The following is a 27,498-nucleotide window of genomic DNA, read 5'->3' as shown; positions in this document are numbered from 1 at the left end:
ACTACTTACGATATATCTTGAAAAGTTGGATATAGTTCGCTCTCATACCCAAAACGTCTCTTAAAGAAATCACGGATACAGTTCACATCTCTTTCGAAGTAGGCTTCTGCGTTTTCATGCTCTGTAGAAACCATCTGCGGAAAATCAATGATAACAGGCTTGCCATTATCTTTGATCATTATGTTAAATTCATTGAAATCTCCATGTATAACACCATGATTCGCCAGTCTAACAATCAAATCCATGAGCTCGTCGTACAATGCTTCCACATTGTTTACTTCATTTACATTACACCTAAATAAGATAATACAATTAAAATATTATATATAATTAAGTGGTATTTAATTAGTAACAGAAATATCATTGATAAACTTACAAAGGTCCACCTTCAACCAGCTCCATAACAACACAATGCCTGTTGAAGTCAATTGGTTTTGGTACAGGGAAACCTCTATCCAGAAGTGCTTTCATATATGCAAATTCTCTGGTTGCAGCAATTCTTGACAAGTACAACCAAGATGCGGAATGTCTGTGCTGATGGTAATCTCTTTTTTCTTTGATGTTTCGAAAGCACGTTCTACCCAGTCTGTGTAACTTTAGACAAAGCGATGTCTCGTCCTCGTTAGCGACAACATAAATATTAGATTCCTTGCCAACGCCGATCTGATTACCAAAGGAACATATTGTTCCTCTTTGTGTTAAGACCTTCAAGGCTAAATAATCATAACCTCTGTTCGTCAAGCGATAACCATCATCTGAAAATTTTTTATTTATTATCAAATGTTTTACACGTATTATTAATAGAATCTATGGGACGGTTTCGCTATCTCCGATTAGCTGTAACCTTCGATTAAACTCACTCTTCGTCTCCTTCTAAAGAACAGTTATGTTTAGTTCGATCAAATTAACTTTAATCTCGGTTTAATTTACTTTTTATCCCTCTTTAGTTCTAAGAATTAGAAAGAGATAAAACGTAAGTTAAACCGAGATTAAAGTTAATCTACATTGACAGACATAAACATTAGAAAGAGATGAAGAATGAGTTTAATAAAAAATTATAGTTAATCGACATTGGTGAAACTGGCCCTATGGTCACATGTAAATTTTAATGCCTTACATCGCTTGCCTCGTTCGTAACTAAGCAATTTGTATTTGCACATTTCTTTGAGCAATTTATGAACTCCACCGTAACGCAGATTCGCTATTTGTGCGGCAAGTAGAGCAGGTACAAGTTCATGATTTTTCATACCCATTTCAATCTGAAATATGAGAAACGGATGTAGAACTGTTATAATTGGAAAAAAGAAAAACAATGGAATATACAGATCCAACAAAAGCTTATTAAGGATCTTGTAATTCACAAACGAATATAGGTTAAAAAATGCATACCGCTGTCAAAACACGAAAGTATTCCGCGGTTAAATACCGCAATATCTTTACGTCCAGCTTTCCCATGTTTATTAGATTGCAGATAAAGTTATGAACGATTCATATAATTCAGACGGCTTTATCTCAAAATGTTAAACATTCCAATTGGAAATTTCATGCACACGTGCGACATACGACTAGAAGCTAGAAGCTACCAGTGCTACCATCAGTGATGCCCATGAAATGTAAAAGCCCTGCTGCAGCATTGATACACAGCTTCTGATAGGCTGAAAATCTAGTAAGAGCCTTTACTCTGATTGGCTAATATTCCACCTAGAGAGCCCCCACCTGGGGTACGTTCCAAAACTCTACTCCGTCAACTCTAAAGAACCCAAGGTAGTGGGGAGAGAGTAAGCCCAGAGTAAGTTACTCTGGTTGAACGATTTGGAACGTTGAAAAAGTAGTATTAGCAACGAATAAAATGGAAGCTCAACGAGCTCAACGAGCTGTTTAATGAAATTAGTTTAATGAAATACTCTACTACTTAACTTACCATTTCGTATTCTTTTATGCATCTCGGGTGTTGTCGTAATGTTGTATATTACACCTTCGATTATTATGCCCTTATAGAAATTTAATACTGTAAGTGATTTTTTGGCTAGTGATTAATCATTTTTTTGATTAAGCACTATTAACAGTGCTTTTAATAGTGTTTTTAAGTGATTAATTACTAGTCAAAAAATCACTTACAGTATTAAATTTTTATAAGGGTGTACTGCTGTTCTGTGAGATCCATTTTGTCTATTTTATACTTTGTAAACAATAATATAAATTTATAATATTATTTGTATATATGTATGATACTGATACTTCAACAATGTTTTAGGATTGAAAGTTAACCTTAACCTAACCTAATAAATTTTACTTTTTTTTAAAGTAACTCAATTCTAAAACAGACTAAAAAACCATTAAAAAAGAAATTAATATGCTCATTTATTATGTGTGATATATAAAATACTTTATCTTGTGAGGTCGCTTAATGGCCAGGCCGGGAAATAATATTATTTTATATGTATATATAAATGTACAGGGTTGGGTACGTCCCTACAAAACGCTCTTTCAGACCCGGGTAATAAAGTATCATTTCTAATTCTAATATAAAATACTTTATCTAATTTTAATATTATACTCTCTTACTTATCACAGCAACGGCCAACGTTTTCGCGGTGTATAGAGACAATTGCGCTTATATGTTCTAAGATCCCGCGTTTATATTCAAATTTAGTAGAGTTTACTCTCCTAACCCACCTCGGAAGCAGGGTTCATAGAGTTAACTCCGGGGTTACTTTACTCTCACTTTTGGAACGAATAGGCTCCGCCCATATAGTTACTTACTTCGCGTTTTGGAACGGCGTAGGGTTAACCCTGCTACTCAGAGTAGAGTTTTGGAACGTACCCCTGAAGATTAGCCAATCAGAGTAATTACGTTCCGCTATTTCTTTCTCCATGGGGATGCAGCTTTATGCATTCAGCGCTGCATGCAATCGCACGATGAATCCCGCAAAAAGACCGATCGAGCTGTGGAGTGTGGACGGAGCCGCTCGAAAGAGTCGATCGGTCGCTCTTCCTCGAGATCACTCGACAACGGTAAAAAAAAAAGAAAATAAATAAATAAAAAAACAAACGCAAACCGGTGCGTTGAACCCTCAATCGCGCGTAAAGTGGTGAACTGCGACGGCTGTGCGTGCATGCGTGAGCGTGAGTCAGACGGTTGAGACGGTCGCGTTAAAATTATGAAAACGCGTCCGCGCGCCGAAACGACAAGGCGCTGAATCCGCCCAATTCGACCGTCGCCGTGGGCGTTGTGGGCAATGGGCAGAGCCGGCGCGTTCCCGACTGTCAAGCACGTCTGAAAATTCGTTGACCATCGTCGACCACCGCAGGTACGTGCGTCCGGAGCCCGAAGCTCCGAACACGATGAACGCAAAACGGCTGAGTCCCGTCTCGACTCGATTCAAGATTTCAAGGCTACGCTTGTTTACGACCAACAACGGTCGGCTGGCACGCCGGGCGTCCCGCGTTCGCCCACGCAATACCCCTACAAATCATTCGTCCGCGAGACAAGAATGCGATAACGGCAAGGTTATACGAGAATACCGCGTTATCGCCGATAGTCGGGAGAGAGACGCGTCGTGCGCGCGCGCGCGCGTTTCCGCCCGCCCGCCCGTCGAAGCTCATTAAACTTGGTTGAAACTTCACGGGGGATTCGCGGGAGTTGCGACGCTCGCTCGATCGCGCTAAAAACGCAGCGGCAGCGAAGTTCGGACTTTGCCATCGGTGCTTTTTAAGTCATGATCACGTAGAAAAGTTGCCGCGTCCGTCCGCGTGGATCACACGCGAGAACTCGCGACCGTCTCCATTCGTCACGCTTCGGTTATCAGTTTCGCTATCTCTTCGAGGGAATTCTGTGAGTCACGTTGCGTGAACTAATTTTAATTTTGTAATTCCTCGAGTCACGAGCCTCTATTGGCAATTCAGCCCGATCGTGATTCGTGACACGTACGTGCGCCAATGTTGCTGATGTGTTAACTGTGTGTACGTCGATACGCTGTGTACGTATACGGGCGTGTTATGCGACAGGAATTGAAGGCCGGATCAATCTTCGCTGCGAAGTTTGAAAATAGTTACTCTCGTTTACCGGGCACGACTGCCATAATTTAGGTTAATGAGAACTGTCACGATTACGAAACGCGATCGAAATTCCACGGCAGTTGTATAGCAAGTGATATTTACGTATACGTAGAATAAACTGTTGTGCTTTGAATGGCGCGTGGTCGTAGATTATTGTACTTAGAACTTGCAAAATGCGTTATTGTTAAATGTATAATTGTAATTTGCAGGAATAATGTTGAACAGTATAGCAAAACATATTTTGCACTGCTGCCTGCTGCTCGTGGTCATATTAGTGTTCGAATTTGTATCCGGAGGCCTTCGATGGAACACGGACGAGAAGGAAGAGATTGATCCATGGACAAGATACGGCATTATCGGTTCAATCACGTTGTACCTGCTGCGCACAGTGACGTTTCTCTCATTGCCTCAAGTTCTATTCAATTTCATAGGATTAACGATATACAATGCATTCCCTGACAAAGTTATCTTGAAAGGCTCGCCCCTGCTCGCACCATTTATCTGTATAAGAATAGTGACCCGTGGAGATTATCCACAATTGGTGAAGTCAAATGTGAAGAGAAACTTAAACAAATGCATAGAGGCTGGTCTCGAGAACTTCCAAATAGAAGTGGTGAGCGACAAGCCGATAGGTTTGACGCCTCATCGCAGGGTGAGAGAAGTTGTTGTCCCACCGAATTATCGCACAAGTAGTGGTGCCTTATTTAAGGCTCGTGCTTTACAATACTGCCTCGAAAGCTCGGTAAACGAATTGGCTGATCACGACTGGATTGTCCACCTTGATGAAGAGACTCTGTTGACTGAAAATTCCGTTCGCGGGATATTGAACTTTGTACTGGATGGCAAACATCAATTTGGTCAAGGATTGATCACGTACGCTAATGAAGATGTTGTTAACTGGATTACGACTCTGGCTGATAGCTTCAGAGTAGCGGACGATATGGGAAAGCTAAGATTACAGTTCACTATGTTTCACAAGCCATTTTTTAGCATGAAAGGATCGTATGTTGTCACGCAGGTAATTACTGATAATTCATCAAATTTGTATAATCTCATAATAGCTTTATATAAATTTTTTTTAAAGATGTATCACTTTTTTATATACATATATACTAGAGATGCGCGAATCAAGGATTTTTTATATCGAATTGAATCGTTGAAATATAACTTTTAATTAACAATTTATTATGAGTTATTATGAGATTGAATTTTAACACGTAGATAATAAGAGAACATTTTAATTTGGAAAAATAATATTGATTATATAATATAAATTCTTTTTAAAGCAAAAAATTTAAATATTTAATACGAAACTAATAAAATATATTTTATATATGTCGCAGTAATTAAAACAATTAAACGAAAAATCATAGATAAATTATTACAATACTCTAATGTAGTATCCAATAACATTATCTAATTACGTACATAAAAATTAAAATAAAGTGATATAGTTTATTCTATTATCAATACTCATGGCTTACTATTTTTTTACGAATATTTAACCTTTACTTATAATTTGATAGCGTCACAGGGCATGTAACAAATTGGGAATAAACTTGTTAACTGCTATACAATAAAAATATAAATATATCTATTTTAACACTTATTAAAGCAGTGACGTTTACACAAATATATCTGTTTTACTTTTACTATTTTTACGACAGGTTTTTTTGAATATGTATTACAGATGGCAGCGGAAAAACAAGTTTCGTTTAATAATGGATTAGACGGATCCGTTGCGGAAGATTGTTTCTTTGCGATGAAGGCATTTTCCCAGGGATATACGTTCAACTTTGTAGACGGCGAAATGTGGGAAAAATCACCGTTTACTCTGTGGGACTTTGTACAGCAGAGAAAAAGATGGTTGCAAGGTATATTACTTGTCGTGCATTCCAAAGCGATTCCATTGAGAAAAAAATTGTTACTGAGTATTTCGTGTTACTCGTGGGTGACGATGCCTCTCTCTACTTCTAACATTGTTTTGGCCGGATTATGTCCGATTAATTGCCCGCCGTTGATTGACTTTCTTTGCGCGTTTATCGGCGCGGTAAATATTTACATGTATGTGTTCGGAGTAGTTAAATCGTTCTCTCTATATCGTTTCGGTGTTGCTCGATTTATACTATGTATATGCGGTGCATTATCCACTATTCCGTTCAATATAATCATCGAGAATGTTGCCGTGATATGGGGCTTGTTCGGTAAGAAGCACAAGTTCTATGTCGTTAACAAGGAATACAGGCCGCCAGTGACTGTGTGATGCGTCATCAGTTTAGAGCTATTATCTAACTGGTGCAAACTTAGCAACAGCGTAATATTTCCATTGTGCATGTGCATAATTAGTACCTGTAAATTTATATAGGAAAATATATCACTGTCACAAATGAAATATTTATAACTAGTATTACGTAGGAATTACAAAATTCCTAAGATAGATCGATCGATCAATTTTAAAACAGGCAAAAATGAAAGGTGTAATGTATGCAGCAATAGGTAGGCGGCAGTATTAGAAGCGTATTCTACATTGGCATTAAAACATTGCCAAATTTGTTAAAAGTATTAATATGTCAAAAATATATTTATGCCAATATCATATTCTCATAGTGCAAATTATACATGTCATATATATATATACTTTGATCTCATGTAAATGTCGTGTAAATGTTTAGCATTCTTTAAGTTACATATCATTTTACATGTTCCTTGCATCTATTTTTACCGTGTTCAGAAATATCTTATTTTTGCCATATCACAGTATTCTCTTCTTAATATTGTTTCACGAAGTGTTATGCATGCATATCACCATAATTTCATATTAATAACAATGTCTGAGATGTCTAAATTTTTATTTAGACATTTATCAGTTTTTTAAATAGTAATAGGTCATTTAAATGCATCATTAATTCGAAAAACTGTGATAAATCTTACTTTTTTACATAATAACAATATCTTTATTTAAAAAATATAAAAGCTCCTATTACCTAATACAAACAGAAATTTAAAAAATGATATATAAGATGAGTTACAAAATATATCATTGTCTTGATACTAAAGTAGTTTTCATAATTTGTACTTTACAAACTTTTAATTAATTACAAATTGTAATAGTACATTTAAAACATCAATATAATTGATATATATATACTGTACTTAAGGTTAATTAATTGTTTAACGAGATATGAAAATTCTTAAATATAAAAACATGTATTATATGTTACTTCTTGATAAAAATCGAAAAATCATATATTTCTTATAATTAACTTAATTAGTGAAAATTATGAACAAATTATGAAGATATACATATGTGGAGGAGTTATAAATTTTAATAGAAAGAACATAAATGTAAAAATCTAAATTAATTTTATGAAATCTATTGAATTAAACGTTAAATTTTGAATTGCCGTATTCTTAAAATTTGATAATCATTTTTTTTTTTTTTAAAGGCATGTTAAGTCGATACTCGCATGTTTATATAAAAAAAATGTGAGTCTAATGGTAAATTTTTTAGATAGTGTGATTTTGTTGTGCACTGCATGAAATTTTACTCATTATATTATTCATATAAAAAGAATCACTCATGAAAAGATATATAAAATACATAAATTGTCATTTTGTTACAATTATACATTTTTATGAAATATTTTGTATCAACATTTTTTTGGTATCGACATTCGCAATAATCCATCTTTTAAATAATTTTTTAAATGGCTTTTTAACTTACTAAAAAAAATAGGGCTTCCTAGAGCTTTATATATTAATATGAATTTTGTGTAATGTACATTTTCATAACTCCGTAAATATTTTATGATTTATGACAAAATAATGGAATGGTTTTAGAAATAACAAAGCAATATATTTAGCAAGACTTATAATATCTAGTCAAGAAGGAATAAAGCACATGAAATTTACGTCATAATGCACGTATAATAATTAATATAAGCTGTTATTAGCACTATATTACTGCGATGAGATATTATTTCCAAATATTTTGTGTTCAAATAAAAAAAATTTATACTTTTGCAGATATCTCTGAGAGTATTTTGACTCTTTAATAATTAAATTTTAATAATAAAATTTTACACATGTAAATTAACGTGTATAAATGATTAGTGCGACTTTAAAGTAAATTTTAAGTGCTATGTTTGACACTTAGAAATGTGTTTGTGCTAATGCAGAGTTAACATTGATATTACAAAGGTCACAATAACTTATATAACTTCACACAGCGTCACTACATTCTTCACGTAATTATTTTCTGTTATAATCGGATCATTTCATAGTATAGCAATTTACTGTTGCATATTATTATACAATCATAGATTCGTGCATTGCATTGCGCTCTATACGTTATTCTCTCTATAAGATATTCACATATGTATATTAATATGTTTTTTAAGTATTTTAAGTATGTTTTTTTAGGTATTTTATTTTGTTGTGTCAGTGAAAAATGAACAAGCCCATTTATACACTAGTCTCGTATAATAACCATTTATTTCATTGTCCTAACAGCAATATCAGTTAATTTAATATATCAAACATAATAAATATGAATAAATGCACAAAAAATATGAAATATATATTAATTTGAGAGATAAATGTAATCAGGATTTCTCAAACTCGTTTGGATTAAATTTATTTTATTTATTATTATAATTTTTTTGTCGATATTACTTCTCTCCCAAATATTTTTCCAAGAGGTAAATGTAAAACTACAGTAATCTACAAAACTATCTTGAAATTGGCTAAAAATGTTTAATTTAACGTCTTATTATCTCGATGTAAAATTTATATCTATTTTTCACCTAGCGATTACGAGTTCGGGAATTTCTGAATCACGTATTAAGTGAATCAAATTGAATGAAACAACAATATAGATTTTTTTGTAACGCGAAGAATAATAACAACAATTGTATAATACAATTGTATAATGAACAATAATAGGAACATTTGCATAATGTGAACAATTTTGTATAATTCTTTAGTATTATTTTATATAATTTTATGTAACGTTAACCTTTTATCTTTTATCTTTTATCTTATCTTTTATCAGACACGATTTGATTTTTATCACACATATGTACTAAATTAACTAAATTATATTACACAAAATTTCTCATCATGTAGCGTATTATATTATTAGCAAAGAAATTTATAGTGTTATCATGATCATAACTACTGTAAAATTCCGAATTGTTATAACAATTGCAACTGACTATAATAAGAATAACATTAAGAATATTGGATGATACATTATTAAGAATATTGGATGATACAATATTGAAAAAAAAGAATAATAAAATTGGAAGTAAAAATTGCTTCAAAATATCTGTATTTTTTATCTCCAAGCTTATAATCTTTTCTTCTTTTTTTTAATTTTACGATTTTTATTATCACTAAATGATAGTAACAATGGTAGGGGATACGATTTGTGAGGAGTTATTGTATTCTTTTTCATCATTTCGGCAAAATTGCATAGAGATTATTCGTTGGATCGCCGACTTTCGACAACACACTTATAAAGATCAACTTAATAAGCAATTAATTCAACTGATAATTTCTTACAAACATTTCTAATTATAATTCGTTGTTTCTAATTTTCTTTTCCATGTATACTAAATAAAAGATTATTCTATCCAATAGAATATTAGAGATATCAATTGGCAAGTTAATTGTCAATTAAGTTAGATTCGAAATTTAATCATTATTTGATGCATGATAGTGTGGAATAATTTACATCGAAGAAAAATACTAGAGACTTTTTTCATCCACGGACTTTCGAGATTCCCATTCATACCTCTTGGAAACATTTCTAATAGAATGAAAGGGAATAAGACGCTACAGCTGAATGAAGTAGGGTTTAACGAATTAATTTTCTTTCTTATTTGAGCGGTGAATGAGATAGCTCCGAAACCCGCATGCCGACCAAGTTTAATTAAACATAATTTATAGAATATACGAAGATCTCTTGTTATACGATTAAATAGGTATATTTTCATTTATTTTACGTCAAGACAGAATAATAATATTGAAGCGAATCTAATTGCTGCAATATGATTCGTTCGCTATTTTGAACGTTCGATAATCCGCGAATCACAGCGTCGCACTTAAATTTCAAATTGCATTCAGACTTTCAGACTTCAGTAATGAGACGCATCGTGATGTGTGACGGTCGCACTCGAATCGTTCCGCGATTTCACGCGATTGTTTCTGTGTATAAATACAAATCTTGCGGGCGAGAAATTATCGCGAGTGTGTGTGTGTCTTGTTGGATGTTCGTGGCACGTTAAACATCGCATGATTTCGGTATTGGGGATCAACTTCTACGTTCCCGGCATTGACAGAGATCCCGTGCAGGTTTTCTTCGCTGTTTTTCTCTCGCCGTAGATGCAGCGAAAGTGCCAGGTATGTGATCGCTCCGTATAATTAACTGCGCCAGTTTATGCTTTACATTTTTACGAGCTAATAATTTCATTCGTTTCATCGTTCATGATTTTGTACGTAATTTAATGAGTGTCGAGTTCTCGTGATGATCGACAAACGCATTATTATACGAATGAAAAGTATAGAGTTCTATATTATCGGCAAGTGTGACACGGTAGATCAAAAGTACGCGTTTTCGATTGCTTGAAGTTTCCGAAAACGAGGGTCAGATGTCGCTACATACGCGGCAGCGCGCCTAGCGCACCGTCAGATCTGGTTTTTAGGTTATTTTCGAATTAAATGAGTTCTGGTGAGTTCGTTCTCGAAACGAAAGTTTGAAGTTGCGTCAGATATGTGTTGATTGATCATTTTTAAAATATATTTTATAATATACTCCCTCCATATATTCCTACGAAGAGTTATTCAAAGAAGTGTAGCGGTGCGCATCAATTGCGCGTAATGTAAACCTTGAAAAAGTGACTTACAAACTTCAAGTATCCTGACTAACCACAATTACCTCGTGGAACCATATGAATTCTCCACGTGTTCGTAACGCGACTATCTAAATCTTGACAATTTGTCGATTTGTACGCCGGTGAATGAATTATCGATACGATCGTCCGAGATACGATGAATACGAAAGTGTGTAAGAAGGACGTTCTGCAAGCCGTTATTCTTGCGGATGATTTCACAACGGGATTAATTCCGGCGCAAAGTATATACCCGAGCGTCCTAATGCCGGTGATAAACATACCGCTTTTCGATTACATGATCGAGACGTTGATAAAGTCGAGGATACAGGAGGTATTCCTTTACTGCAGCAGTCACGTGGATCTACTGAAAAAGTATACAAAGGAGAGAGTTTACAGAGGCATTACGATATCCCTGATTATTTCCGACGGCTGCAGATCCCTCGGAGATGCTCTGCGGGATATTGATACAAAAGGATGGATCAGGGGATACTTCGTACTGATTCGCGGGAACGCGTTTACCAATACGGATCTTAAAACCTTGCTTAGCGTTCATCGTGCGAAAGTCGAGAAGGATAAGGGAGCAACCATGACTATGGTGTTACGGAATTTTGGCTCGACGAAAGGCTCTTATCTCAACGAGGAAGCGCCTCTAGTTGTATCCGATAAGAGCAGCAATAAAATTCTGTATTACACCAAGCTGAAGGACAGCGGGAAGAAAGTGAAGCTTGAGTTAAACTGGTTCCTCGATCATAGCGAGGTTGAAATTAATTCCTGTCACTTGGATACTCATATTTACTTGTGCTCGCCGTCTGTCTTGCCCCTCTTTGCTGATAACTTTGACTTTCAGGTAAGTAACAAGCTGAGTTACTTTATCACAATTATCTCTAATTATAATATGTAATCAATCAATTAATCAATGCCTCCTCAGATTTTTTGAGGAGGAGGTTTTGAGACAAGATTTTGTGTTTGTCGGGAGTAGGTTGTCAGCCTACTGCCCAACTCCCCAATTCTCAATCTTGACGGTCGGTTTCCTCGGTTCCCTCTTTGAATACAGAGAGGTTTCTTCTGTCAAGATACTCTCGGTGGGTTTGCCATCACCTTCCGAGAGGTGGCGATCGTGGTGATTGAATAAAGACTAATGAATTTGTAGTCAGATTTAAACTCGAATTTTGGATTACTAGAACAGCGCACATCACTCTGCGCCACGATCGCCACAATTGAAATATTTAATAATGAAACAAATATAATTCACCGTGCAAAATATTTTTATGTTTTTAGACTATGGATGATTTTATTCGAGGAGTATTGATGAACGAGGAGATTTTGGACTCGAGGATCTACTGGCAGCAGTTAAACACAGAGGATTATGCCTTGCCAATTACATCGTGGAAAGCTTATCATATGCTTACCCAGGACATTTTGCGTAGACATAGTTTTCCCCTTGCACCAAGTGCTTTCCCCTTATTAAAGAACTTTATATGCATGCCGCGGAGTACGTATAAACACAAAACTGCTACTTTTGCTAAAGGTTGTTTACTAGAAAAAGATTGTATTCTTGGATTTAACAGTTCGTTAGGAAATAATACTAAAGTCGCGAGATCTGTGATCTCGGACAATTGCACCATAGGTAGTAACGTTAATATATATAATTCTTATATCTTTCCAAACGTTAGAATTAAAGATAATTGCACTATTACAAACAGTATCTTGTTTTCGTGTTGCATCGTTAGGTACCGTAGCCAAATAGATGGATGTATATTGTATCCGGAAACTGACATTACCGCTCGCAGTCAATATGTCGATACTGTTATCGAATCTACACCTTCCGGTGTGTCTAAGACTAAGATGTCAGATCTCGAGGCTAGTGACGGATTTTTGTACTTTAAGAACACTGAGGTAACCAACTGCGATGACTGCTCGCTCACAGAGTCGTCTAGCAACGAAGAGAATCTGGAGTGTGATTCTCCAATTCCGGACGACACGAATATGTTCTTGTCCGAAGTTATCGATAGTCTGTTACGCGGTTATCAGGATAAGCTGAATTGCGAGAATTTAATTCTAGAGATAAACTCCTCGAGGTACGCGTACAACGTCACCATCCGCGAGGTGACGTACAATGTCATCAAAGCGATTCTCAGTCTGCCGCTGCACTATCTTTCCGAAACAAAGACTGCCGTTAATAATCAGAATTATCAAAAGAATTTGAAAATTATGATGATCTATTTTAACACTATTATTTCGAATTATATTAAGAACGAAGACGGGCAGGAGGATTGTTTGCGTGCTATAGAAGACGTTGCTAGTACAACCAACGAATTACTGCCGTATACGCAACACCTGTTGCATCAATTTTACGATCGCGATATACTATCGGAGGAAAAGATTTTAGAGTGGTATGAGTCTACTGGCGAAGACGCGGATGCGCTTCATACAAAAGTAAAAAATGCCGTTCAGCCGTTCATTAAGTGGCTGCGAGAGGCAGAGGAAGATTCCTCTGATGAGAGTGACGATTAATATTTTTTATTAAAAAATCTTGACATAAAATATAACTATCTATATATAAATTTAAGAAGAGATTATATGTATATATGTATATAATGCGCGTGATATGTGAATACATTGTTAAAAAATTCTGACAGAATGACACTCTGTTCTCAACTGCTTTATTTTCGTATCAACCTCTTAATGTTTTATAATACTTAATTTTTGAGCAACGATAAATCACGCACAGATTGATAACACGCGCGCCAAATATACTGTAGCGTATGCGTGCGCGTATATCCGTGTAAACTTATACAACACGTTATGTACGTATGTCGATAAAGCCCGCATACTTCGTGTATTTAATCTTGACCTGCTTTCCGATCACCGAAACAGAGCTATCATTCCATGGGTACATCCATCTCCGCCAGATTGTGCCACGCCAAATGTCGATGATCCGGGAACTTGATTGCGTCTAGCCAGTGTCGCAAACGCGCCCCTTTACTACCGCAACCTAACATAAGGCCGCCTGTAAATTGTCAAAATGTACGATAAAATATAAGTATTTTATACAGATCGGATAATAGGTATTTAAACTTTAATTATGGGAACCGATAACTTCGGAATTTTAATTCTGAGTCAGTAATCATAACTATGATAATGGGGAAAACCGCTGTTCTTTATTTAAAATAGGGAAGATAACGTAATTTTTTTTTTACAGATAAATGATAAGTAATGTCTATATCTTCAGGCAAACCAGTCATATAAAATGATCGATAAGATAGAAATTTAATGACGACGAGTCTTGTGATATTTTTAAATCTTAATTTCTAATTATGATTATAATATATATTAATTAAATTTTGCTGTTATGTCATAGCTAATTTATTTCGTTCAAGTGGGATACGAGATCTTGAATTCTGTTTTTTAAGACCGTACACTTTTAACATATGCTCAGAACTTATTGTTAGAAGAAAAAGGGATGTGGAATAACGTGATTAATGATAGTTCGCAGTACCCAGATAATCGTTACTCTTGCCGAAGTCCTTGTCCCACACGGACAGGCATAGCGTCAGCTTCATCAGCTCCGTCAAGCGAGTCGCGAAAACGAACTCTTCGTTCCACTTTGGATTCAGCGTCTTCCGCTTGATGCTCGTGCTCTGCGAGCCGCGGCCGGCCGTCTTCTTCCCCTTTTTGGCAGTAACGCGAGCGGCCGAGTAATCTAGGAACCGTTGCTGCCGATGATTGTCGGTCGCATCCTCGACGAGTGCCAGTTTGACGAATGGGTCAGAAAACCCGTTGCTGTCCATGGGCAGGAGATTCGTGGCACAATGTACCGTGACTAATAGCGCACGTCGACGCGTGCAATAGCTCAGGCTTAGCTGGATCTGCCCGCGACCGCTTGAACACATGCCCCAGGTTTCCTCTTCGTTGTCCACCTGCATCAAAATAATCGACACTGTACACATGTCGATAAGAAATGTTTATTTCCTATATTTTATCATATATTTTGTCGTACAAATTACACAAATGATGAATAATTAATGTTTATCTTAAATGAAGAAAGAGTTACCAGCTTGCCTTCGTTCGCTGTTCTCGTCATACTGAATATAAAAGTTTTATTACGAATAATTTAAATTAGATTAAACATTTGACAGGTTTAATTATATATATGTGGAGATAATTTTGTATGTAACATACTGGATAATGAGCTTGCAGAGAAACTTTGTAATGCTTTGTTTGATATGGTAGCAATTCTTGTAGGGGAAATCTCGCCTCTCCCAGGAAATCCTGGCCCGAGGGATCGTCCTGGATGATTAGAATATGCAATGCCTTGCCGGTCGAGATCTAGTATGAGAAAATTCTAGCATGTACTTATTATCGCAAACGGATTGACATTTATGCGTTATAATATTGATCTTTACGTCGGTTTCTGTCGTTCCGTAAAAGTTCACCGTCTCGTTGAACTCGGGATCGCGCGTCTTGTGCACCGTCTTCGTTCGCAGTCGTCTGCTCGTCGATGCCTTCCCGACGGGCAGTATGTTCAGCTTGCAAAAAGGGTCGGCGAGACCTTGGATATCCATGGGCCTTAGACGACGCGCACGTTCCACCTTGCACTGGAGGCACTGATCTGCCGGGTCGTATCGCAAGGAGACTTCGAGATTTCCATAATCTTGTCCCGTTTCTGTTTCGTCCCGTTTCAAAAGTTCGGTTTTAATATGTTTAATTTTCTTCAAATTAGATTAAACTACACACGATTATTGATTTTCTATTGCTGTATACAAGTTATGTCCTTAGTCTTTTTCTCACTAAAATTTTGGATCTTATCATTTTTAATGTCTCAAGTTCTAATGATATCTTGCTAAATAAGAACATCTTTGATTTTGTATGAAAGTATGAAATTAATTTACACAAAATTTTGTGTCATTTTTTAGTTTGCTAAAATGCTTTTTTAATTATTCATAATTATTATTTTAAAATTGTATTTATGTCTGTAGATTCTTATTTAAATTTCAATGTTTAACAAGAAATGTTATTCCAGAGTGGTCTTTTTTCATGAGATCATATAACATTTTATTTAAACAAGATAAAAAATTAATTATTTAGTAGTAAAAGCTTTATGTAAAAAAAAAGTTACGTTAATTAGTAATTTATGTGTTTAAATGACGAAAAATTTTCTGACCAATAACTGTAGTTTTCTTATTGCTGCTAAGACATTTTTATTGACCTCGTGGATATTCCGGGGTTCTTGAGATCTTCACTTGACTGTTGCTGCGAGTGCTGGATGAGCTCTCCTGATCCGAGGACCTGCTCGCGTTCCGTTCTGCGTTCTTCTCTTGGAAAATCTTGCCCATAGTCTGGAATCGCGTTTCGACTGGCGTGGTTGGCGTCGTCGCTATCGTTGGTGCCTTTAGTCTACGGAACGGTGATACCTCGCGTAAGTTTGGACCTCGACTCCGCACATCATTGTTCTTACCTTACCTGAGAGATTGTACCTGAGAGCCCTTCGATCGGTCCAGAGATGTGGAAGCGTCCTTGCGAGTCTCCTCGGTGTCTTCCTCCTCATCTTCATCCGCCTCATTAGCCTTCTCGTCATCTACGAAAATATTTTCGAAGGACACGCGTTGCTCCACTTGCGGTTCGTTCGGGCTTTTGCCGCTTGCCCTCGAGCGAGGGGTGCTGATTGAGCCGGTGGGCGAAAGTCGGCTGCATTGAGACGCGATCGACAGACAGGACTTGTCCAGCCTATCGGAGCTGGCGTCCTCGCGATAGCCCGAAGGCGACAGACCATTCGGCCTTCCTCGAGGACTTCTCGGCGATGAGGTACTGGTTGCAGGACTCGAAATTGTCAACTTGGTAGAAGTGCTGTCACGATTGCTTGATAGATTTGTAGGCGAGTGACCGCGGGTTACCGCGAGTCGTCGTGTTGCATCGTCGTCGGACGAGGAATCCTGAGCGTCGGTTGAGTCCAAGGACTTGCATGGGCCGCCTATCGTCCATGTCGACGTCCTGTGACCAGGTCGAGACCATCCCCGCTCCTATGTAAAAATTTGTACTATATATAAGAAATAAGAATATAAGAAAGAGAGAGAGATCTAAAGAAATTGAATGTTCATCAGTGATCTTGCTCATTAATAATAGGCGTTTTTAAAAAAATATATTTTGTGCTATGTATTTAAAAAAGAAAACTGGCAGCGAAACCAAGTTTGTTACATTCATTTGTATTGATAGAGAATTAGAAATTGAACAGAATATGTTAGCATATATAGTGTACTGAAAAAGAAATAGGTAAATATCGAGATATAAATCAATAGGAAATCGTTGAAACTCGATTGTCATATATGTTCAATTTTGTCATGTGTAAAACACGCTTTAGAAAAAATGTGATTGCCATTGTAGTGTGCTTCAATACCTCGATTGTATCTGCATTGGAAGCATACGCGATGATTTGATTTCATTTGATGTGTAGATATAAATTAAATCTAGATCAATTCTATTTGTTTCTATTATTTTTAGACTAGATTTGATGGTCATCTTAAAGCAGAACATATAGTTTTAAAGGATGTTATAAAGTAATTTGTAAAGACATTTTAATTGTGCTATTTAGATTAGTAATTTTTAAACTGTTTCGGACAAGAAAAGTTAAAATAATATTTTTTAACGTAGAATTCCTAACGAAGAATCTTCAAAACATAGACAACCAGACATAATAGAAAAAATTGACGTTATTTAATTACATCGCAGATTTAATTATATAGTTTTCAGCTTTTTACAAAGCGTGTTATTCGTGGAATTTTAGTTTTACGAATTTAATTTGAATGCAGGATTTTTCTCTCTTATTCCAAATAAATTATATTCTTTTTTTTTATATAGAAAGCAACTTTCAATTAGCGCAAAGGTAGAAAAATAATTAATATATCAATCTTTTCCGGGTGCTGTATTAAATGGTTTAAACGCGTTGTCGAACTTAATATAGCGATGTGGAAATTTTTTTGTCTTCTTTCGAACTTTATGTTTGCACTCTTCCACGTACCTTCTTCTCCGGTAGAATATATTTTGGCATGCCTTTGAAGAACCAAGCGCCGCTTTTCTTCCACATCTCTCTGGTCTCGGCGCAAATTCGGCAGAGAAACTGCTTTTGTGCATTACCATGGGATCTTGGAACGATTCTTTGAACGCCTGCTCGTTCCTGAGCGAATCTCACGACGCGTAACGAGCTGCGCGATGAAGTACTTGCGTCATTTTCGTCGCCGCTTCCTCTCGATGGATTAAGTCTAGTGGCCTCGATGCCGCACTTCTGACATATATATTTGCGGCAGTCTTTGCAGAGATTCGCGCTCGCCCCCAGTACGGCGCCGAACTTTTCGCCGCAAAGCGCACACGAACAAACGCAACGAGCTCCACCGGAGCACCGCCTTCCGCAACCACGTCTTTCGTTCGACCTGGTCGATGTCACAACGCATACGTTTCGTTTCATGTTCTCTAATCTCTCAACGAGTCTACCGACTCGCTCCTGTTCCGACAGATCCAGAGCCTCGGCTCTTTGTATCACCTGTGAAAATATCTTATACTTGGGACCAAAAATTGATGTCGACCTAATTCTGACAAAGTTGATTAGAAGATATTGCGCAACAAATACCCACTTTCTTGAGAACTTGAAAATTAATTTTATTTATTTATATTCAAGTTAAAAAAATGCATTGTATCATTAAATTAAGTTCTTGAATTTTCTCTTGTAAATGCAATAAAATACGTTGATTATATTTCTATTATCACGAATAAACTCTAAACTTATGTTTCCGTAATATGAGAACCTATCAAGATGATATTTTTTAATAAATGAATTTTTCAATCCCTGTTGGAAACTACAACCACCCAAGTAGTTTCTCGGTAAAGACAATAGAAGGATAAGTTGCATAATTAAATGAGTCAAATAGAATGTGGTTATATTGCTAGGGATAATTTTTGTTTACAGAGAAAAGAATAGCTAATTAAATTCTTGAGTTTTCTCTTCACCGTAAATACGGTAAAATATGTCAATTATATTTTTTATTATATTTTTTTTATTATATTTGTAATCTGAAAACCTAAATATATTGAGACAATGTTTTTTAATAAATAAATTTCAATCTTTGTTTGAAACTCTTTTTAACCATGCAGTTTCTCGGTAAAGCTGGAAGGATTTAAAATATGCAATTTTAAACCCTCCCATCTTTATTGATGCATAATTAATTGGGTCAAGTAGAGTGTGGTTATATTGTTAGGGATACTCTTGTCTACAGGGAAAAGAGCTCTGAAATTATTCAGTACCTAATATATAAATAACTTAGGATGAGCGTTCTTGAATATTAAATGTATTGCGTATTACATTTTTAGTCGTTAAATATGGATATGAGTCATATATGGTTTCATTACCAGTTGTTTCAAATATTGTGATGTTTTAATCCCACAAGTAATAAATATAACCATCTTTTTTTAAATAATATATGATATTTCTATTGTAAAATAAAATAACATGTAGTTAGTTTTCACTAGAGAGAATTCTGATTTTATTTTTGTATTAAAATAATACTAATCGAAAAATCGGAAGGAAGGCTGAAATGTGTCATAAAATGTGTCATAAAATGTGTATTGCTTTACTGTGAGGTTTACCTGGATAATGGCTTGCCGTTCATCGTCACTGAGCAAGTAAGATTGTCCGCAACGATTGGAACTGCTCGTGCAGGAATTTGGATATTGTCCCCAACCATGGGATTCGAAAGATCCCGTTTTCACAGACCATCCTGTCCGCAATCTGTGTGCCAGATTTAAGTACAATTTATTATGGTGTATTTTACTCATAAACACTTAACGATTTATTTGCGAAAAAATAGTGATAAAGATATTACGTTTCTATATGAACGTATTCTTTAAGGACGTTCACCGGCCCTTATATTAGAGAAAATCGAAATTTTATAAACTTGAAACTGCAGTGAATATACGTTAATTTAGGTGTGCTTTATGCGTGGTATAAATTTCAGTACTTCTTGCGGTATAAAAACCGAAATACTGAGCCTCAAAGTTTCAACTTTTACTAAATTTTAGTAAAATTTACAAGGAATTAAATAAAAAAATATCCTTTTTAATTTTTGAAGCAGGGACTGGATACAGATATTTCATTTTGGGAGAATATCAAAAACAGAATGTCAAAATTCTATATAAAGAAATATTTTAAATAAAAGCTTTAATTTAATATGTTTTATAACTCTTCATGCAGGATTGTTCAAAATAATATACTCTTTTCAACATATTCCTATACTTTTACTTTTACATATGTATATGACATATTTTTATTTTTGTGAATTTAAATAAAAAGATTGAAAAGCATTTTACAATAAATTCATGCATATATATACACTGCTAAAAAAATTATGGCATAGAAACAAATTTGCCGAATAAAGTGGCTAATTTTGACTGCCGGTCACAATTATCGTAGACGAATAATTTTTTTTTTGTTTAATTGAAGCTTGAAGTCTCTACTTTAAGAATGTACTTCCATTTTTTAGAAGTACGAGCTATTGTCAAAAGACGTGGGGAGGAGATGTGGTCATGCGGCCACATATAACAGTGGCGATCGTGGCGCAGAGAGATGTGCGCTGGTCTAATGAGCCGGAGAACCGAGTTCAAATCCGACCAAGACGGTTTTGTTTAGAGTTTTGTCAGATTTCGATCGCCACCTCTCGGATGGCAACTCACCGAGAATATATTGCTTGCCTATAGCTCTCTATATTTAGAGAAGGTCCCCAGGTTGGGGCAATGAAAAACACGTACGGTTTTTAATCATTAAACTCGTCGGCCGATACTTGGTCCAAAAGCCAAAAAACAACTGTAATTTTGAAGAGTTGTAATCGAGGTAGATTTTATTTTTATTATATCCGCAGTCTATATATGTATAATTGTCTGTTTTATAATAAATATTAATTTTATAATATTTTATAACAAATGTATGTGATATTATAAGCATAAATATATAATAAATGTTTTATATGTAACTTTGCGGAAAAAAATCGTAGCGATTTCGCTTTTTCTTTAAATTGAAGTGGAAGATTTGAATTTTATGACGATGCAAACACACAGCGTCTCCGAAAGAAATTTTTCCACGTCCGTGCATTCCGTCAAACTTTGCAATTTTTAGTATGCCAAACATGCCCTCAGATTTCAGGGATTACAGGGATCGGGTGCATCGCATGCAAAAAATGGATGTACATTCTTAAAGTAGAGACTTCAAGCTTCAATTAAAAAAAACAATCATTCGTCTACCATAATTTTTTTGCGAAGTGACCGGCAGTCAATTGGCAGTCAATTGGTCAATTTTTGGCAAAATTTTTTCTATGCCATAATTTTTTTAAGCAGTGTATAAAAATATTATTTTGCAGAATTATTTTTTTTTGTTAAAAAGCAAAAGCGATAAATCTACACTCTGTGCACTGGATGTCACATTGCGAGATAATAATAAGGATAGATATTCGTAATTGGATGCGTGCACAATATACAACGTATTGCGCAACATGATGACAATTTGTAATTGATTTTTATTTTATTTCTAAAATTGTGTATAATATTATTTTTAAGAATTTGAAGAGAATTATTTGCAGAATTATTTCTTCCAATTTTACAGAATTGATTATGCCGAATATAAATAAACATTTTTTAAAGAGATATATGTATAAAAGCGTTAAAAGGCGGTGACAAAAATGTAGCCTTAACATAGAAAGTTTAAATCTATAAATAACAAATGATTAAATTGAGATTAAAAGTTTCACAAACTGGAAGTATTTAGGTGCATAGCAAATTAATTCAAAAACCTTGATCGCTTATTTAAAAAATTTAAATTAAATAAAGGCAAATTAAGTTTTGAAGAATCCTCTTCAAAAAGAGCTTTGTGATACATCACTTTGTGGACAGATAAAATCACGTATTTGCGTTATTTCACTCCTACGCAGAAATGTAGAAAATACCTATTGAGTAATATCCGAACAATATTAAACTTGTAAAAGTGAAACCTTTACAATTTATTTTTGGCACATTTTATTCGGATATAAGTATTTATAAAAAAAGACAAAAAAAATGCATTCTTATTTATGGCACTTCTACAATATTTAATGTAGGTCAGAAAAACAAGATAGTCATATTATATGGATGCTCAGGTATTATGCTTGGATTTTTACCGAAGGCAAAAAAACAGAAAAATCTATTTACGCTTATTTATTTTGTATATTTTAATTTTAACTGATTTTAAACTCACACACACATAGGTATTCAATTATTTGTAACATATGTTATGTCGAAAAGTTCGACATTTCTTTTTCGAAGAAATCATATATACCGAATATTTTTTAATAAAATACATTCTGTCATATATTATACAAAAAAATTGTTCTTATATTGTGTAGTAGGTATATTGCATACTATGTATGCAACTATTTATTCTCGAATATTTATTTTTATTGTTACCTTATCGTATATATGCAATTATATTGTAGTATATAATGCTGAAAAAGTTGCTGTGTCAGGCACTACGTGAATACATGCCGTGCGCATATTGCACGATATTTACAGCTTGTTATATATATGTATGATCTCTTAAAGCAAGGTACTTTTTACTTTTTGTCTGCAAAAATTTTGAAATTTTCATAAATAATAATGAGAATACGGATATACCAAAAAGCATAACATTGAAGTGCATTAAATATCATAAGATTTTTATCTAAATGCTTTTTCACGTGTTTCATAATCTTAAAACGATATTCGTTAAAAATCAAATATGCCAAATATACCAACTTCAAAACATTATTTTAATTGAAGGAAAAAAAAGCACTTATATAACAGAATATGTTTTTAATTTTTAATTATTTTTGTAATATATTTGAAATCCATCAAACTCTCAAATGGAGATACTTCTATATGTTTCTTTATTAAACGTAGTGAAATGGTTTTAGTTCGTGTCATGTTTAGCTTCTAATTAATGTTAAAACTCACTTTGCTCGCAACGCTAATTGCCGATCATTCGGGCAAACCCATCTGCCTCGTGTTATTGGTTCATCCATTTCGCTGATGTGAGTTATTTTATCTGCAACGGACCGTTTGCTCTTCTTTTTTCTCCTGTTTTTCTTTCTCGCTTCTCTTCGCGTAGAATCAGTCTATCTGTAACAATAAACCATATACAATCTATCATATATGTAAGTTTAGATATTATTTATTTGTTTTATTGTTCGTAAAAATTATATTCGCTATTTACATTTAATAGTTATACACATATAAAATTTGGGGTTATAATATTTGTTCCTGATGCTCTCTACACTACAGAGGGAATATATAAAACTCACACAATCGAAAAATTTAAGTAGAATTGGGGAGAACGTTAAAATCACTAACCTTTAATTTGATAAATATACTGTTTGTAGAAAAGTACCACAGCATCCGGAAGCCACATGAAAACCGTTTTCCCCGAGGCAAATTGAACTAGCACTTAGCGGGTTCTGCTGTAAGATTAATTGTTTCTTCTATAAACTCAATTTAGATCTCGAATAAGAGCTAGAGCACATGAAGAACAAAAAGTAACTTGCACGTGTAGATTTCGTACCAGTATTTTTATTTACATTTTACATTACCAATAATATAAAAGTTACATGATAATATATAATGTATATATGTTTTTATTATAATTGTAAAAAATATTTGATACATAAATTCAACATATTATTTAATCTATTTTTTTATTTTATCACGCAGTTTGTACTTGTTAAAAGAATTTGATAAAAATATTTAAGAAAAATAGGTGTAAACCACAAGAAAAGTTTGCAAAACAGAAAACAATTTTTTAATTCAGATTTAAACTTTTTCTTCTTTATCGACTATAACAATACTTTCACGTCTCTTGTAAATATATTAATTTATTAATAAGAACGCAGTTCGTATACGGAAATAAATTTAATAATGGTACTTATATATATCACTTCCCTATGGATTTTCTTGAAATTAAAAAAAATTTTTAACACAGTCGTACTGTAACGCAACCCAGCTCAGCAATTCCGTCTAATCTCGTAATTTCCGAATATTAATGCGTCCAGCGTATGCGAGCATATCGACATATATCACGTGAATTATTATCTTTCTCCCCTCCCGGCTGGCGATACCCATGGCAGTTCTAAAGGATTTTTCTTCGGGCGTGGGATGCCGCAACGCCCACGTTCTCTCGTTTATTTTCCTGTTCGGCATACGACGTAATCCCTGTGTCCTCTATTGGGACTCGGGAAATTAGAAGTATTCGAGGAACGACAACGGGAATGTACGACGAGAGATGCGCGCTTCGAGTCTCACAGGAAATCTGGTATCGCCTATCACAAACGTGGTTTCGAAATGTGTTTCCGTGCAGCGATATTATCGCACCTCGGTGATAGCTTTTACAAGCGAGCTGCTTGAATTGTCGCATATTTGACGTGTAAAATGAAGGAAACGATGTATGGTATTCATACGAGCCGCTCGGTGGAACAGTAGCTTGATATGATTATATGGAAATTCTCATTTTCACGGAAATTCTCATTTTGAGAAAGAGGAATTACTGATTGTGTGTGAGAGTGAGAGTCAGAACAAAGAGGCTCATAAAGAGGCAAGCTGTTTTATTTTTTTTTACTCTTCAATATTTCTATAAAAGAATATAAATTTCAAAATATGCAAGATATTTATTACGCAATATAAAATTATATTTTTATTAGTTTGTCCGATTCATTCATTTAATGGCTCGTTGCAACATGTGTTGACGCATCTCGACATATAATATTGGCTTTTAGACGAGTTACGACGTGTGAGAAATATACGTGAGAATGAAGCGAATAAAGCGTAGCATCACATTTCTCAAGGTAACGCGAATGTAACATGAAAAATGAGGTTGCGAACTTTGTTTCTACAACTTACAAAGTTGTATAAATCAATGGTTGCTCCTCAGCCCCAGCCATAGTGGCATATTTCGATATACATATATATTATAGTATTCGTACAAACTTCCAAAACAGCTTTTACCACAGCGTTAATCATTTTATGATAGTGCATTATTTTATGATACTGTAACTTGGGCGAATATAAAGTTGGTTTTATGTCGTTCGAATTTTTTCACATTTACATTATAGACTATGCAAACTGTTCATCTATCATTAATAAATTTCAAAGATACACGTCAGCATCCTTGACTTGAGTATAGTTTGAACGTATTTGCTATATGTGTGTGTCAAATTACTTTCATTATGTTGTTGGGTAATTTCAAAGCTATTATCATTTCAAAGCGTGATATTTTAAACAATATAGCACTAGAAATATAAATATACAGCTTTATGTATGGAGCACTTGTTCCTTAAAAGTGTCCTAATTAGAATTTGAAAACGCTAATTGTGTTGAAAAGAAAACGAGGATCCGAGATTTCTCATGCTATATACGGATTAGAACGTCTTGCCTTTTCGTCTATACATGGATTAGAATGCATGCACGCATTCACAAATGCAAGTCTGCGGGATATGCAAGTTTCCCGCAGAAAATTCAATAAACTCGCCGCGCCGTCTTGCTATCTGCTGCCATTGTTCATCGCGCGTTACTCGCGCTATCATATGGTTCACTGCGGTAAAGAGAACAAAGGAACTTTCAACGAAAGTGGCTATATTTGCCTTGCAGAATCGATACTCTCATGGTGCATACCTCGCAGCTCTCTCTCTCTCTCTCTCTCTCTCTCTCTCTCTCTCTCTCTCTCTCTCTCCAAGTCTTTTACATTTTTCTTATTACAGTGACGTGTATGCGCTGCGCCACGAGCGCGTGCCGCGTTGAAAGTTGAAAAAGGAATAAAGCCCGCTGGAAAATGCAGCCTAAAGAGCGCATCGGCACGTGGTGCAAAAAGAAAGAAAACAGAGATATACATATAGGTACATATGTTGAAGTTCGTTGACGAAACTTTTCTTCGAACGCTCGATTTTCCTTAGCGACTGTCTGCCGCGTGGCAGGCGGCACCCCCCGGTGAAAAAAAAGAGCCAAATTGTGTGCGATTGCGTTATGTTGATGTCGACAATCAATCGATGACGCTCGTCTCGACATTGTGTGTGTGTGTGTGTGTGTATGTGTATGTGTGTGCGCCGCTCGCATCGAACGCGCGTTATTACGGCCGGCTTATTATTAATAACGAAAACAACCGCAGCTTTCCTCGTAACTTCCCACCCGTCATAAGCTTCGTAATTAAGTAATTTAATCCGTTCGATTACGTCGTTGTGCGAATAAATTATGCCCGTATTTTGTGAACTTTTTTGGACATACCGCGCGCGTAAAATCGATCGAAGGCTGATTCGGTATTCAGATAAATGCGTGTGTGGCGTTTATCGATGAAGAGCGTAGATAAATACGTTTTGGATGTTTATCGATAACGTATCAATGCTTGTTGGACCGTAAGAATAACGAGTGCCAATATTCCATATGTCCAACGTATCAGCGTATAGCCGTTCGTCTACATTTAAATATTGGAATGTTATTGAGGCCGATGGGAAAATCACAGGTTCTTCAAGATCATCAGATCATCAGAAATAAAGCTCAAGATTCTCTAGATTACGTTAATTTGGATGGAATATTTGGCATGACTATGTACTTAGCGTGACGTTCGTAATTAATATATAATCAATATTAGCATGATTAAACGTTATGTGTATAGAAGAACCTGGTCGTTCAGTACTTTCAGTAGACGAAAGATGCGACGAAAAACGGGAGAGGGGGAAGAAAAGAATAAGGACCGTGGACTCACGTCATAATCCGCCGCTTGCAACAGGCTGCAGCTGGTCACTTCGCCACACGGGGCGCGCACGCGTGCGGCCAGTTGCTCTTGGCAGTTCGTGTTCTTCGGCAATTAACCGTCGTGCTAATTAGTGCACGCTGCCGGCGCCGCTTTCCTAATTCCCCTCAGGTGGCACTCGACAATCGCACAGGTAGTCGCTTGGGATCGTGCCGAGTTGCCGCGGTATCGGTCAGCCGACAAGTGGGTGTTGAGTGCTGACCTGGCCAGTTGCTGCTACTATATTGTTACTGCTGCTGCTGCTGCCGCCGCCGCTGCCGCTGCTGCTGCTGCTGATGCTGCTGGTCTGTGGTATATGGTCGCCACTACCTCAGCAACTGACTCGCGCGCACGACTCCACTCGGCATCGGGAGTGATGGGATGCGGGGGAAGAGCATCGGAGGGTGGAAGGTCGGCTTGGGTGGAAGGGTGCGAGGGCTCTTTCCTCGCTCCCCGCACGGCCCGCAGGGATGTATCAAACCGTCATAGCGTAGAGAGAAAGGAGGGATAGGCGGAAGAGAGGCGGTGAAAGAGGGTGATCGCGGGTGAAAGGCATACAGGGCGGCGAAGGGTGGACAGGAGAGAGGGCTAATATAAAGAGAGGGGTAGTCAGGCGCAACAGGCGCGGATATAGATAAAACGGAGAGAGCGGAGGCATATGCTGCCTCGTCGTCATCGTCGTTGTCGTCGACGCTCTGCCATAATTGAAACTATCCCGCGCGTGTA

General features: G+C 35.9%; 4 protein-coding genes across 12 annotated transcripts; 2 read left to right on the top strand and 2 right to left on the bottom strand.

Annotated features, from left to right (window-relative positions):
- Positions 1-5: 5 nt before the first annotated feature.
- LOC112460981 (serine/threonine-protein kinase RIO2) lies at positions 6-1,570 on the bottom strand. Its single transcript, XM_025025983.1, has 4 exons — positions 1,390-1,570; positions 1,118-1,259; positions 377-755; positions 6-294 (listed from the first exon to the last, which is right to left on the bottom strand). Exons 1-4 carry the CDS (start codon positions 1,453-1,455, stop codon positions 6-8), a joined length of 876 nt encoding a protein of 291 aa, XP_024881751.1. The 5' UTR covers positions 1,456-1,570.
- A 1,363-nt stretch (positions 1,571-2,933) lies between these two features.
- LOC112460978 (beta-1,4-mannosyltransferase egh) lies at positions 2,934-7,056 on the top strand. Of its 6 annotated transcripts, none has more exons than XM_025025975.1 (3): positions 2,934-3,015; positions 4,269-5,077; positions 5,750-7,056. In XM_025025975.1, exons 2-3 carry the CDS (start codon positions 4,274-4,276, stop codon positions 6,320-6,322), a joined length of 1,377 nt encoding a protein of 458 aa, XP_024881743.1. In that variant the 5' UTR covers positions 2,934-3,015; positions 4,269-4,273; the 3' UTR covers positions 6,323-7,056. The 6 variants fall into 6 exon arrangements, with proteins under 6 accessions (XP_024881743.1, XP_024881742.1, XP_024881745.1 ...); XM_025025974.1 differs by lacking the exon at positions 2,934-3,015 and adding an exon at positions 3,023-3,311; XM_025025977.1 differs by lacking the exon at positions 2,934-3,015 and adding an exon at positions 3,334-3,835.
- A 3,667-nt stretch (positions 7,057-10,723) lies between these two features.
- On the top strand, positions 10,724-13,516 carry LOC112460972 (translation initiation factor eIF-2B subunit epsilon). The gene is made up of 2 exons (XM_025025955.1): positions 10,724-11,802; positions 12,234-13,516. Exons 1-2 carry the CDS (start codon positions 11,113-11,115, stop codon positions 13,467-13,469), a joined length of 1,926 nt encoding a protein of 641 aa, XP_024881723.1. The 5' UTR covers positions 10,724-11,112; the 3' UTR covers positions 13,470-13,516.
- Positions 13,517-13,602: 86 nt separating this feature from the next.
- On the bottom strand, positions 13,603-27,096 carry LOC112460971 (rabphilin-3A). Of its 4 annotated transcripts, none has more exons than XM_025025951.1 (11): positions 26,746-27,096; positions 23,352-23,458; positions 22,956-23,120; positions 19,590-19,731; positions 17,971-18,489; positions 16,419-16,975; positions 16,165-16,352; positions 15,362-15,621; positions 15,138-15,284; positions 14,455-14,875; positions 13,603-13,965 (listed from the first exon to the last, which is right to left on the bottom strand). In XM_025025951.1, the coding sequence occupies exons 3-11, from the start codon at positions 23,021-23,023 to the stop codon at positions 13,838-13,840; spliced, it is 2,430 nt and encodes an 809-aa protein (XP_024881719.1). In that variant the 5' UTR covers positions 23,024-23,120; positions 23,352-23,458; positions 26,746-27,096; the 3' UTR covers positions 13,603-13,837. The 4 variants fall into 4 exon arrangements, with proteins under 4 accessions (XP_024881719.1, XP_024881720.1, XP_024881721.1 ...); XM_025025952.1 differs by having other exon boundaries at positions 23,352-23,455; XM_025025953.1 differs by lacking the exon at positions 23,352-23,458.
- Between the last annotated feature and the right edge of the window lie 402 nt (positions 27,097-27,498).

The sequence above is a fragment of the Temnothorax curvispinosus genome, unplaced genomic scaffold (assembly GCF_003070985.1).
Source record: "Temnothorax curvispinosus isolate PA1 unplaced genomic scaffold, ASM307098v1 QBEX01010941.1, whole genome shotgun sequence".
Classification (NCBI taxonomy): Eukaryota; Metazoa; Arthropoda; class Insecta; order Hymenoptera; family Formicidae; genus Temnothorax; species Temnothorax curvispinosus.
The sequence above is the reverse complement of the archived record's forward strand: the minus strand, read 5'-3'. Positions and strand labels throughout refer to the sequence as shown.

What these genes read in the sequence shown, in the direction of transcription:
- LOC112460981 (XM_025025983.1), bottom strand. Translation starts at nt 1,455, where the DNA reads ATGGGAAAGCTGGACGTAAAGATATTGCGGTATTTAACCGCGGAATAC. An exon ending in TTACGAACGAGGCAAGCGAT is followed by an intron (nt 756 to 1,117) that starts GTAAGGCATTAA and finishes AAAAATTTTCAG; the next exon opens with ATGATGGTTATCGCTTGACG. An exon ending in CTGGTTGAAGGTGGACCTTT is followed by an intron (nt 295 to 376) that starts GTAAGTTTATCA and finishes TATCTTATTTAG; the next exon opens with GTGTAATGTAAATGAAGTAA.
- LOC112460978 (XM_025025975.1), top strand. Translation starts at nt 4,274, where the DNA reads ATGTTGAACAGTATAGCAAAACATATTTTGCACTGCTGCCTGCTGCTC. An exon ending in GATCGTATGTTGTCACGCAG is followed by an intron (nt 5,078 to 5,749) that starts GTAATTACTGAT and finishes TATGTATTACAG; the next exon opens with ATGGCAGCGGAAAAACAAGT.
- LOC112460972 (XM_025025955.1), top strand. Translation starts at nt 11,113, where the DNA reads ATGAATACGAAAGTGTGTAAGAAGGACGTTCTGCAAGCCGTTATTCTT. An exon ending in CTGATAACTTTGACTTTCAG is followed by an intron (nt 11,803 to 12,233) that starts GTAAGTAACAAG and finishes TTATGTTTTTAG; the next exon opens with ACTATGGATGATTTTATTCG.
- LOC112460971 (XM_025025951.1), bottom strand. Translation starts at nt 23,023, where the DNA reads ATGGATGAACCAATAACACGAGGCAGATGGGTTTGCCCGAATGATCGG. An exon ending in CAATTAGCGTTGCGAGCAAA is followed by an intron (nt 19,732 to 22,955) that starts GTGAGTTTTAAC and finishes TCTGGCACACAG; the next exon opens with ATTGCGGACAGGATGGTCTG. An exon ending in AACGGCAAGCCATTATCCAG is followed by an intron (nt 18,490 to 19,589) that starts GTAAACCTCACA and finishes ATATTTTCACAG; the next exon opens with GTGATACAAAGAGCCGAGGC.